The following is a 13,085-nucleotide window of genomic DNA, read 5'->3' as shown; positions in this document are numbered from 1 at the left end:
TCCGTCTATTCTGAAAATGGCTCCCCTTAACCGTATTATCATTGATACGGATCCAGGTACGATCGTGTGTTTTGCCTTGGCATCGCCGTTGCTAAGTTACATCTAGGGGTGGATGATGTCCTTGCCATGCTGTTGGCATTGGCGGGCAAGCCCGAGGAAATTGAGATCCTCCTTCTTTCTGTGACCTACGGGAATGTTGAAGTCCGCAGGTACTATAATACTCCGATATTAATGAAAACGCTTGCTGACTTCTTATTGGTTGAAGCTGCTTGAGAAATGTGGTTGCTCTATTTCATGTCATTGAGAAAGAGCTGGAGTGGCGTAGAGCTCGCGGGCAACTCGAAGGCTTTGGAGCTATGCTGAGCTCGAAGCCGCTAGTTGCAGTTGGTGCTGAACATCCGTTGGAGGATGAGCTGCTCATGGCTGATTATTTCCGTGAGAATTTCGACTCGATTATATCAGAGCGAAAGGCTAACTTGCTAATAGATGGCGTTGACGGCCTTGCGGGTGTTCATGAATCAGTAGGTTATCACTTTTTGTTAAAAAAAATGACAACGTTCATTGAGATTCGCTCTTCTTCGTCCTCCTTTCGGCGAGGGCCACTTGCATAATAAGGTCCTCAACATTTCCACCCCAGAAGTCTGTGGGAAAGACTTTATTAGGAGCAGACGTTAAGCTTCTAGCTATCTATTCTCTTAGAAGTTCGCTGGGAAACGCTATCATTAATCTGTCTCACCTTGTGCCAGGATATTCTCCTCTTACCTGGCTAGTATTGGCTTACTTCGCCGGTTCAATTTCATAACAACCGGTGATCTACGCTGACAAGTGTAGCATCCCCATCTTTCTCCCTCCGATACTTGGAAAACGTTATTTGAGCCCCCGCCAGAAAATGCAAGTCCTGAAGAGGTCGCCGCGGCTCGGGAACTGGCCCTTCCTTCCAAAGCATTCCGCCCATCCCAACTTCCTGCTCATAAAGAGATATTGCGCCTACTTGCCGAGAACCCTCGTGACAGTATCACTATTGTTGCTGTTGGGCCTCTCACGAACTTAGCATTAGCTGCAGCAGAGGACCCAGAGACATTCCTAAAAGTCAAGGAAGTCGTTGTCATGGGAGGAGCAATTGACGTGGAAGGGAACATTACACCTGTCGCTGAATTCAATACCTACGCTGATGCCGTGGCCACTGCACGCGTCTTTGCGTTGACGTCTCCGAACCCAGCCTCCACAATGCCACCAATCCCTCCAACGCTATCAAATCTGCCTGCCTATCCACCCAAGCTTTCAAGAACGCTAAATCTTACAATGTTTCCGCTTGACATCACCAGTTCGCATCTCCTCCACAAGGAACATGTCCATGCCAAATTAGACCCTCTAATTGAAGCTGGAAGTCCCTTGGCGGAGTGGACATCTGCGTTTATCCAAAAGACGTACGAGAAAATTGAATCTCTCACCAGAAAGCAAGCAAACCCGGGTCTAGAGTTGCATGACCCATTGACTATCTGGTACATGTTGACACGGTCTGCCCCTAATTGGATGCTCGCACCCAAAGCCCCTGAAGATATTCGAGTTGAAACGGCAGGCCAATGGACGCGAGGAATGCATGTCATAGACCGACGTAACCGGAAGAAGGGAGATGCAGTCAGTGCACCGAAACAAGTCAAGAGCCCCGGGGCTGTTGACATTGCAAATCCAATGGAGAGTATGATACTCATTGGTGACGCTCCAGGTGACAGCGGCGGTTGGCTCAGCGTCAACAGGGGCAATAGGATCAACAGGATTGTTGGTACGCCTGGTGAAGATGTTTTCGGGCCGTACCTCCTTGAGCGCGTGTTTGGTTAGGTAGAATAGTTTATTTAGTGAGGGGCTGAAACGTCCGCATTGCATAAATTGGGCAAATCTTGGCATCATGACTTAGAGATAGAAAGTAGTCGTTATCATAATAGTGCAAAAGCGGTCCCGAATATGGACATGGAACGTTTGGAATGCAGAGGAAATGTAGTTGAGTTTTTGCTTATTAAAAGCGTGAGTGCTTCAAACTCAGCACATGCACATAACCTGCCCTACATTCTCATCCCACATCTTCCCTGCCTGCCCAATGTCAAATTGCATGCTTGACATCTAGAGATGTGTCCGTAGAGCTTAGGATACCTAAAACATTTATCCCTTCCATAACGCCGTACATGCAGCAGCCCAGTTTTCCTCTCCAACCAGAGACCCTTCACTGATAGTCATTCCTTCTCATGATAAAGGCTCAGCCCGCCCCGGGCAATTTTCCCTTATCACGAATGCTTGACTCCTCCAATAACGGCTCCGCAAACCTCTACCCAGTTTATGCTATCATCCAAGTCCTCAGTTACCAAGCCTACTACCACGACATTATCCCCACGGATCAGGTAAAGCCCATGTGCAATTTCGCTTGATTTCTCTGGATCATCTGGGGGTCTGATAATGCGCTCTATTGTATTTGACAATACCTACAAAATGATTAGATCTCTTGCTCTCTTCCGGCGGGGTTTCCTTTCCTGCTTGCACTTACCAAGTTCGTCATTTGATCGCACGATAACAACGACCCCACCAGCGTCCGCGAGTCACTGGTCAGCACCAGGACCTTCTCTATCCAGCTGTCAGAATAGGTTGTAAGCTTTGCAACGGCAGCAGGCGCATGTGAAAGAAAGGAATAGGAATCTCACTGTTGACATAGCCCTGGAGAGACATATCAATATCGCAGTTGCTTTATACACGCGGCCGACAGGGCGCGGCGTGGAGAAGTGCGTCAAGATTCCAGAATACCGACACCGTGTATATGTATATCCGTCAATTATTCGATTTGATGCTTGTAGATTGGGTTTCTGGTGCGTCGCAAGCTCCAATAAGTATTGTGTCGTAGCAGGAATTTAGAGGTTGATGGTGGGCCCGAGCGAGCTCCCCAAAGGCTCCAGCCTCGTGAAGCGAACCGCGCTTGCGACGCCTTTGGAGCTCCATCAACAACCTCAACCTCGACTTGCGCCTTGAGCAGCAATTATACGACGAAGGCGATAGGCAATATATTAATTCGACAAGGATGTCCTACTTTTTCTCCACACCGGTCGATATCGACATTGTACTGGACGATGGAGCTGACAGGCAGATGGTGGATATGAAGACGGAGAAGGGTCGTCGTGAGAAGGCGCCGCTGTACAAAGATGGAGAGTCGGTCAAGGGCGGTGTCACAATACGTCCAAAGGATGGGAAACGGTTAGAACATACGGGTATCAAGGTCCAGTTCATTGGCACAATTGGTAGGTTTCCGGGGGATAACTCCATCCATCGGTATATGTTCCTCGGACCAGGAACTGATCAGTTGGAATAGAGATGTTCTTCGATAGAGGCAACCATTACGAATTCCTATCCCTCGGGCAAGAACTGGCAGCGCCAGGCGATCTCCAGCATCCCCAAACGTTCGACTTCAATTTCAAGAATGTCGAGAAACAATACGAGTCCTATAGCGGCATCAACGTCAGACTCCGTTACTTTGTCCGCGTCACCGTGTCCCGGCGAATGGCAGATGTGATCAGAGAGAAAGATATATGGGTCTACTCGTACCGGATACCGCCCGAGATGAATAGCTCGATCAAGATGGATGTCGGCATTGAGGACTGTTTGCACATAGAATTCGAATACTCGAAGTCGAAATATCATTTGAAGGATGTTATTGTCGGACGTATATACTTCCTCTTGGTCAGGCTGAAGATCAAACATATGGAGTTGTCTATTATAAGGAGGGAGACTACGGGTGCGGCTCCTAATCAGTATAATGAGAGTGAGACGCTTGTGCGGTTCGAGGTCGGTCATAACCCCTGCAATAATTCCTTTAGCTGTGCTAATTTCCTTCTAGATCATGGATGGCTCGCCATCGAGAGGAGAGACCATACCTATCAGACTATTCCTTGGTGGATTTGACTTGACTCCTACATTCCGGGAAGTCAACAAGAAGTACTCAACCAGATATTACTTGAGCCTTGTACTCATCGATGAAGGCAAGCCCCCGCCATTCCTGCTCCTCTTTAAACACGGGGAACTTCCAACCTAACTCCGTCTAGATGCTCGAAGATATTTCAAACAATCGGAGATCGTACTATACCGCCAGGCCCCAGAAATTGCAGCAAACGCCGGCCAGCAAACGCAAATTACAGGTGCTCCTCCCCCAGAGCGAGTACAAGCACCACAATCGCCACAAGCACTGCAGGCACCACAAGCACCACAAGCATGAGTATTTAATGAAAGCGAGCGTGGCATTTACCTACTGTACCATAGACTTTAGCACCATATTATGGGTAAAATTGAAAGCAATGAACCCAGATACAATATTAGTTCATGGATATCACTGCCCCTTTTCCTTTTTCTTGCTAATATCTAGTATACAAGAACTCGAACTCCACATTGCGCCTTCTTTGCCCACTCTGAGTTTGATTCACAATCATAAAACATCCATCTCATCCCCCCCAGCGAGCGCGAACTGGTTGTTCTCGATGGCTGCAATCCGATCCAGTTCGCCTTGATACTCTTTCCTAATATCGTCCAATGTGACAACCGACCTTTTTGGCGTCGCCCCGTTTTTTGACCCCACGCCTCGTCGTGGGATCTCTTCGCTCAGAATCCACGCTTGTTTTGGATCAACGCAACTCAATGCATTGATGAGTGCGACGTATTGCTTTGTCACAGGTGTCTCGAGGCTGTCTTCCCCAAGAGCTCTATCTCCCTCACCAGATTGCTGTAACTTCTGTAAACGCTCAAGGGAGATTGTCGCCGCGCCACGGAAGTCACTACGTCTGATTCGCCATGCATAGAGGATCTTGTGATATGGTACGCCAACGGTGACATCAACTATACTATGGCATTTCTGAGCTAGGATCTCATCCACCGCATCTTGAAGACCAATGAACGGAAACTCAACGAGTTCAGAAGCGTACGAGGTCTCGCACATTTTGGTAACGAGTATGCGCAGAGATGATTGTTGGAGAGCGTGATCTGTGAGTAGCGAAAGGGTGGAATGAGCCAGTTCAAAGCGGGCGGTCTGGATAGCAGAGTTGAAGAGACGACTGTGCATTTCCGTTCGCAATTCTCTTCGATCGAAGTCGTCGCTTTCAGGTTTCAGAAACTGTAGTGCCAATCGAGCAAAGTCGATGGCAAAAGAGAATATTTTATCCTTGTCGTAAAGGTAAACAATGTGAGCATAATACTCTGGAAGGCCAGCATTTAGTGAGTTGCGCTCTGTGTCGTCTAAGTATCCGGCGCTTCGAAGAGCGCTACGTTGCTTCGGGTTTGGGGCAGCTGTTAACTCGTCAGCTTTGCCATTATTCATTCATGGTTGGGTCTACTTACATATGCCAAACGCAGCCTTTTTAAAGAGCAAAGCAGCTGTCTGAGGATCATTAGACGCCAGGCACGCCCTGCCCTTGATGTAGGTAGAGAAAGGATCATGAGCTGTAAAGCGGCTGAATTCCATGGCTAGATCAGCTCGATCGTGTCTGAGTAGGAAGCATTGGATAACGGAGGGCGACAGTTCATACTCGCTATTAGGCGCGCAGATTTGAAGGATTATTTCTGTTAATGCTGAAGACATAGACTCTTTAGGCCGTAAATCTAGCCCGAAAAGATGACGAAGAACTCCTTCTAGCACAGTTATATTCTCCATGCTGGCCACCTGTTTCTTTGCGGTGTTTTCAACTATGGAGTTTGAGCGCTCGGCTTTTGCTAGTGGCAAGGAGATCCGCGTGGTTACCAGCCATTTGACCAGTTCGAGCCTCTTGAGCATGGTTAGGAACTGGTGAAAGATTGCTGCAGTGTCAAATTGTATGCCCTTCTCGTCATGGTTGATCTCGGCTTCAATATAGACTAGGAGCACTATCTGATCAAGACAGATAGCACTATGCAGTTCAACAATTTCCTGGACCCCTTTGATAATTAACTTGTTCCCAAATTCAGCAAGCGGAAGCACCTGTGGCCGTTTATCGGAATCTTCCAAGGCAGCTACGAGGTTCCCAAGCATCTGTTCGTAAACCTCAGGAGTGACGTTTTTGTATCCGCCACCTAGGCCCTCCTCCAGTCGAGTAATATCGTCAGCTCGGATTCGGTTGTAGAAGTCACATTTGTCGTAGAACTCTAGCATCATTGCCGGGGAAGTGAGCGATTGTTCCTCGAATAACTCGCCGAACAGCATAGTTTTGCAACTATATAGCAACTGCTCTGAAAACGAGCCACGAAACTCAGCCGCGGCGACGAGTGGGCCAGCAACATGCTCAGTTCCAGATCGGGGAATGTCTGTGTTGTGCCATATTTCTTCCACTTTACTGCAGTATCGAATTGCTGTAAGACCATCCGCTAGGATTACCCATGGCATGTCTCCATGAGGGTCGATGACCAATGATTGGGCCTCGCCACGTAGCTTATCCAACTCAATAAGAAGACGATAAAATCGAAGCCAATGGTTTTGAACATCCCCTTGGAGTGTTTCATAGTCCATATTGCCATCAGATTTCGGCTTCAAGCTATCAGACGAAGCTACAATAGAGCACATTCTTTCTGGCAAGCTTTCAGACTTTCGGGCCGCATTCTTCGACTTTGAGAGGTTTTCACAGAGTGCAAGACCCGTTTCGATAGTTGCAGTAGAGAACCTGCCTGGAGACATAATAAATTCCAACCATTTGTCAGTTATATCCAAGGGGTCGCCTGAGTATACAACTGGGTTCGGAGTCTCGTGGAGTGCCTCGGTCGCCATAGCTGTCCATTCGCTGGCCCATGCGTCGTTAACTCGCGTCGTGGATCCGCGCTCAAATTTCAAGTTTTGGACTCGATAGGTGGTGTTATTTTTCCACAAGGTCCATATGGAAAAGCTTTCGATGTTCGTCCGGTCTAGAACGACGGAGAAGTCGGCTAAAGTCCAGAGATCAGGCGTTGGAGTTCGAGGTTTAAGTTCATGTCTTGGGAAAAGGTCCGTAAGTTCAAGGGTGCCGTCGTCTCGCGGGAGAGCCGTCCAAAACTTGAATTCGCCAGTTCCCAGAGGTGAGTATGTTACACACAAAGCACCCTCACCGTAGCTAGATACCTTTATCAGCCGGGAGAGGGACGGATCGATAGCCTTCTTCACAGTTTCTTGTGGATCCAGTTCCTGGCCTAACATATCTCCCATGTAAGCAACCTTTCCTGTCATCAAATTCCATATCCGAAGCCGATGGTCTAGCGAGATCGTAAAGGCATATGGCATGCCATCGATATGGCTAACCGGCGACGCTATCGATGTGACTGCTGATAGCTCGATGTTGTGCTTGCCATAGCGGACGGTGTTGCTTCCATGAAATGGGATCAAACTGCGGAGACTGTTGCTCCAGCCACCTTCATTGTAAAATATCTCTTTCCACTCCGCACCTATGTGATATTAGCAAGATATGGTAGAGCATTGGATACAGCTAAGCTTACCATCTCCGCCTGATTTTCTACTTAGTTTCAGTAGACCACCATCAATCAGCGAAACCAGTAACTCGTCCGCTGTTAAAGCAACCAATCTATACGGATGCTTAAAGCTAAAAGCCGAAGATAGGTATGATTTGCACCAGTCTCCAACGTTTCCCTCTGTGCTCAAAGCTCGCCGAAAGAAGTCGGGCCGAAGTGTGAGTGTAAACAGGTGGTTTGATTCCGTCAAGACGAATGCGCTCAGAACATCATGCTCCCTGGAATCGGAAAATGCTACGCATGCTGGCACTATCGGGCTCGGGAAGGATAATCGCAATGTCAGGTTTGCGTCCGGGGCGTTGCTCTGTTTCGACACATCGACTGCTCGTATGGAGAGAACCTTCCCACCTTCCAAGATCCTCCAGAGAAAGCTTCTGGGCGATCTGTGATAGGCGCGGTGATATACTGAAGCAGCTGTAGCGAGATGCCGTTGTCTGAATATCTCCTCATCTTCTGCGATTGGTATTTCGACGACGTGGGATCTTTTCTGGGCTGTTCTGGACGGCCATGTTGATGTTCCATGCGATGGAATACGAATCGCAACAGTAGAGCCTTGTGTGGACGAATCCAAATCTAATCGTGTCTCCTTGTGGGCATAGACTGGACTCCGACTCTCCATCTTGTCCCCATTAAACGTCGGGGTTGGCGTTGGTTGAAAGTTTCTCAGCGCATCGCATTGTACGAAGTAGGTTGAACGCGTTTAGCAACAATCGCGAGGTCACTTTTCTAGAGGTCGGCCTCGCGTAGCAAGGCCGCCTCTCTTCGGCATCACTGTTTGCTCGAGCACCACACCTCACCACTAATAACGCCGCATGCCTACCAAACGAAAGCCAACGACTTCATAAGGGTCAGTCTTGATTCTTATTTCTGCTCAATTGTGGTTTATTTGAAAGTTATACGCAATAATGTCAGGTTCTACTAATACGCAATTCATAAGATAACCCTGCCTAAGCGCCATTTCCATGCAATCCCGTGCACCATGCTGATAGACAAATATTAAGAGAAAAGTTCCATGCCACTCATGTAATTCGTCCCATATACTGGCCAGTACCAGAAAATTCATCCCAAACAACATACTAGTCTTTCTCTAAGTCCTTGGGACTTGGATCACCAATACCATCCTCATTGATCGCAAAAAGACAGTCACTCTCCGGCAGGCAAGGACTATCATAGATCTTGCATATTCTCGTCTCTCCTCGACCCTTCTTCAGGCTCAACCGAGTGGTACTAGCATGGGCGATGATGTTTCCCCCGATAGGCTTCTTTGGATCTGGATTAAACATTGCACTGGGGCCGCCGTCCACCTGAGCAACCACCTGATTTGTAATAACAACTGCGATGCCGAATTCATCCGCAAGGCGTTGAAGAGTCCTCATGAACTTTGCCAAATGGGTTTGTCTTGAAGAAAGCTCTCCCCGCCCAACAAAGTCGGTCCGATAAAGGGATGTAGCACTGTCAACAATGAGGAGTGAGAACCTCGTCTCACACATCATAGAAGCAGCCTGATTGAGCAGTTGCAGTTGATGATCGGAATTATAGGCGCGGGCATACGCGATATTGTCAAGTACCTCTTCACCGGAAAGGCCATATCGATTTGCCACTGCCAGGAGCCGAACAGGTCGGAAGGTTCCTTCGGTGTCGATGTACAGGCATTTCCCCTCGCCTCCTCCCATGTCAAAGGGCAGCTGGCAAGTAACAGCAAGAGTATGGCATATCTGACTTTTCCCTGTCCGAAACTCGCCGAAGATCTCTGTGACAGAGCCTGTCTCGATTCCTCCAGCTAATAACGTATCCAGTTGCTTCGAACCTGTTGTAATGGATATCAATTCGCTCCTTCGTTGATGCATCTCTGTTGCAGTTGTAAATCCCATAGGAACCAGTTTTGATGCTATCAATACATTAGCGGTGCGCTTTATGTTAGGCTTGCATAACGCACCCTCGGTCAAGATCTTGGTTGCCTTCTGCTCAGAAATACCCTTGATTTGCTCTAGGACTCTTCGCGGAGTATATGCGACTGACTCAACTGTGTTGAACCCACCCTCAACTATCAATGCGATATCTCTCTTCGTAAGGCCGGCAACACCCTATTGCAATACGTTTTAGATATAAAGCATGTCAGAATGAGTCAAAGATCCTACCTCGAGCGCACTCAATGGCGTAGGCGCGCCAGGTCCCCCCACGCCATCTTCAATACCAGACTGGGAAGCTTCGACCTCCTCAGTAGTCATTTTGAATTCGATGCTTTGCTACAGATTGTGTAGGGAAAACCTCGCAAGAAACGACTGAAAATGCTGGCGTGGATGGGTTGTTGTGACGATGCCTGAGTTTACGCGTCGCGAAATGGAAGGCGGGCCACGCGCGACCACGTGATCAGCCGTCCAGTCCCCTAAGGTTTCTTCCCAATCCCAAAATCTTTACCTAGATTTTCAGGATAGCTTAAAATAGATCTAGACTTTGCATTCTGCCTTCTAGGCCATTATAGATTATCTATCTGCAGAGTATACTAGTAGTATCCCTTATTTACTTAACCCGCTTTCAAGTCTCTTCGTTTTCATCACAAGTCTGTAAACCTCGACGTCGTTAGTCAGAAATCTTTTGAACAAAGCTCTGAGATACCTCTCGTATGGGTTTATTTTTGGATTTATTTTGTGGACATTACTCCAACAGATTAGTCCAATAAGTCTATATATATAATGACCATCATAGAACATTTCAACGAGGATAAGCCTCTCCATAGTTATACACGCGTTTCATTCCAATCATTAATCATGGCATACATTTTTCCATGTTCTAGCCACATCTACTGTCATTTTGCAGAAGGCGACACTATATGAATCCTGATAGGGATTGGTGCCGAACGTGACTCTAGTTCTGATGACGATGCCAAATCTTGCTCAGTCGATCAAACCGATTTTCGTAACTTCTCCGTTTTGATTTAGGTGCCTGAGATTCGTCTCCCTATTATTGATGAACGTCTCTTCTTCTGAAGTTTAGATTGTCGCCTATCAGTCGAGTCATACTCGGGATTGTACCGGCCTTCAAGGTCCACATTTTGCAGTTCTGCAGGGACGCCAAATGTTCCAGCCGGTAAAACCTGGAAACCCGAGTTAACTTTTCGCACCGACTTATTGATATGAAGTTCTCCGGGGACGAATGGAGGGGGAGATGGATCTCGTGACTGGCGAGCAGGCTGAGTTTCCTGCGACACCCTTGATTCCTCACCAGCCCATGTATCATGAGACCTAGGTTGATTGCAATCCATGGAGGTTCGGGAGGGGTCTGAATAGGGGTCTGCTCCCCCCAGTGTAGGAGGATCAATCGGAACAGAGGAGTACTGTCCTTTCGAGCCTCGGAATGGGAAGTATTCTCCGATTGGTTTACCAGAGGGGATCTTTGTCAGAACAGTGGCCTCCTCACCATGGGACATGTCTCGAGCAGCCGAAGACTGGTATTGCTTGTTGCCTACCAAGATACGATTGCCCGAGAGAGTAGCATCCGAGTCCGACGAGGTCCCAGACGAATGCTCGTTATCTGCAACTGATGATGAATCTGCCTCGCGATCCACATTGCGGGAACCTCGGGGGCGATGAGTATATATTTTCTTCTTTGGTGTGGAATTTCCCCCCAACTGTTCGAGAGTTTCTTCGTTGAATTGAGAGTCTCCATAACTACTGTACCGGAGATGAGATTCCCTCAGAGGCTTATACGATTGCCGAGCGCCCGTCGCGTCAGAACCAGTGGCATCTTCAAATGTTCGATCGATGGATGACCGCGCCGAACCCTTACCCTTCAAGTTTGACCTTCCTCCTTGCTGTGAAGTTTTCCCAGCCTGCCCACTCATGCTTGAACCCGAAGTTGCAGTTGTACCAGAGGTTCCAGATCCGTTCTCCAAGTTGATTTCGCTTGGTATTGGAATACTTGTGGTCGATATCCAAATACCCTCGACCTGTATGCCACTCTGAATGGCCCTGACTCCGAATGGGATATCGTGGCTCTTTCGCGACTCGATAATCTGCCCACTGGTTCTCAGTTCCTGTATTCTTATCCTCTTCTCCTCATCGGCCACTTCCTGCTTCTTGACTAGCTTGTTCCTCCAAATTAACTTGCCATATCCAACGCAGAAAACTCCGAAGATTGCAACTCCCAATACCTTCACATTGTTAAAACTCGAGTAACGTTCGGCAGGAGTAAAACACTCACGAAGGTCATCTGCTCCCATAGATCCCAGGAGGAGAAGAATGGTGCCACCATCTTGGGGACTCAGGCTGCGAGGCGCTGTATATTAAGCTGGTTGGTCGGAAGAAGAGCCGTTCTTCCCAAATGTCACCGCCAAAATACCTAGGCGGTAAGTGTGGTGTCTGGTGTGCTTCAAAGCGCTGGGATTTCGAAATTTAGTAGGGGCCGCGAGGACGAACGATCCGAGGTTTGGAGTTGATATTTTGCCGCTATGTCGCTACCAAAGGGCGAACGAGATGGAAAAGTCCTTGAGAAGGAAAACCTGGATCTGCGGTAGAAATGTTGGAATAAAGTGACGGGCCTTAAGCCGTTCAAGGTCGTTATTCGCGGTCACCGACCACCTACGTTGGGCAGATTACAACCTCAGTTGCTGACCATTCCCCCCGAACGTGCAAGCTCATATGACGGAATTGCTGTCCCGGATACCTGCAGATTGTGACTGTGACGCCTCGATATTCAAGTGTCGAACAGGTGATCTCCACGAGAATATGGCTGCACCTGTACAACGCAAGAAATATTGGGGAGAGGCAAGGCCAAAGGGAAATAACTGTATAGATAACGAGCGGACGAAGATATTTTACTTCAGAGAGGGGTGGAAAAGACAACAGATCTCGTCTGTAAACGGAGAGGTGAAGATGCGGTACACGAGAATACTTCCTCGTATAGGTATATATGCCCGCGATCATCGAACCATCCAACTCGGCGCCCTATGACCCACATCCTAGTTGCAGGTGCAGGACGAGAGAAGACCTATCAGCATTGGCATCGCGGAAGGTCAGGCACACCTTGCGTGAGGATGCATATGACGAGTGTTAAGAACCCGGCCAAATTTTCGTATCTGCGGGTTTGAATCCCTGGGCATAACAACTCCCGGATATGTAACAAGGCGCTTCCACGTGTGAGACATACCAAGGAACCTAACCTACCGACGTAGACAGCACAAACGAGTTAGTTTTAAAACTAAAAGCAAAGAGTCTCCGAACCTCGCACCAATATTACCTATTAGTATACGGAGTACGGTATATGTTGATGCCGGCCAAAAATAGCAATCGAGTACAGTAGCACTTCTCACCATCATGCACGTCCAACAGATCCTTCGCATCACCCCTTGGCCTTAGGCCGCCCCATGGTGTCACTTCCAAGTTCCAGCCACGCCCAAGCAAAGAGGCGTGTACCAAGTCCCAAGTATGAAGTATTCGTGCTCATTGCGCCAGTTTCAGCTGACCATGCACTGCGCGCCCACCTGCGAGTCATTGTTCACGGACAGTGACATGTTGAAGTGTGCGTGTCTCTGATGTCTGTGCTCGAATCCCAACCGATCTACTGTACCTCGACGAGTCGGAAACAGAGACAGTACTTAT

The 13,085-nt window shown here is 48.2% G+C and overlaps 5 protein-coding genes across 5 annotated transcripts; 2 read left to right on the top strand and 3 right to left on the bottom strand.

The window, feature by feature from the left end:
* Positions 1–16: 16 nt before the first annotated feature.
* Positions 17–1,839, top strand: BP5553_02068 (uncharacterized protein; the record flags this gene model as incomplete). The annotated part of the gene is made up of 4 exons (XM_032010691.1): positions 17–56; positions 107–209; positions 266–521; positions 832–1,839. The coding sequence occupies 4 exons, from the start codon at positions 17–19 to the stop codon at positions 1,837–1,839; spliced, it is 1,407 nt and encodes a 468-aa protein (XP_031874745.1).
* A 1,222-nt stretch (positions 1,840–3,061) lies between these two features.
* On the top strand, positions 3,062–4,249 carry BP5553_02067 (Vacuolar protein sorting-associated protein 26; the record flags this gene model as incomplete). Its single annotated transcript, XM_032010690.1, has 4 exons — positions 3,062–3,278; positions 3,350–3,822; positions 3,875–4,000; positions 4,127–4,249. 4 exons carry the CDS (start codon positions 3,062–3,064, stop codon positions 4,247–4,249), a joined length of 939 nt encoding a protein of 312 aa, XP_031874744.1.
* Positions 4,250–4,456: 207 nt separating this feature from the next.
* Positions 4,457–8,107, bottom strand: BP5553_02066 (Uncharacterized protein; the record flags this gene model as incomplete). Its single annotated transcript, XM_032010689.1, has 3 exons — positions 4,457–5,310; positions 5,362–7,404; positions 7,456–8,107. 3 exons carry the CDS (start codon positions 8,105–8,107, stop codon positions 4,457–4,459), a joined length of 3,549 nt encoding a protein of 1,182 aa, XP_031874743.1.
* Positions 8,108–8,564: 457 nt separating this feature from the next.
* On the bottom strand, positions 8,565–9,716 carry BP5553_02065 (p-loop containing nucleoside triphosphate hydrolase; the record flags this gene model as incomplete). The annotated part of the gene is made up of 3 exons (XM_032010688.1): positions 8,565–9,376; positions 9,425–9,572; positions 9,627–9,716. The coding sequence occupies 3 exons, from the start codon at positions 9,714–9,716 to the stop codon at positions 8,565–8,567; spliced, it is 1,050 nt and encodes a 349-aa protein (XP_031874742.1).
* Positions 9,717–10,423: 707 nt separating this feature from the next.
* BP5553_02064 (uncharacterized protein) lies at positions 10,424–11,739 on the bottom strand (the record flags this gene model as incomplete). Its single annotated transcript, XM_032010687.1, has 2 exons — positions 10,424–11,638; positions 11,689–11,739. 2 exons carry the CDS (start codon positions 11,737–11,739, stop codon positions 10,424–10,426), a joined length of 1,266 nt encoding a protein of 421 aa, XP_031874741.1.
* Between the last annotated feature and the right edge of the window lie 1,346 nt (positions 11,740–13,085).

Source organism: Venustampulla echinocandica (genome assembly GCF_003357145.1).
Source record: "Venustampulla echinocandica strain BP 5553 chromosome Unknown scaffold_0, whole genome shotgun sequence".
Classification (NCBI taxonomy): Eukaryota; Fungi; Ascomycota; class Leotiomycetes; order Helotiales; family Pleuroascaceae; genus Venustampulla; species Venustampulla echinocandica.
This window is presented reverse-complemented; position numbering and strand designations above follow the sequence as displayed.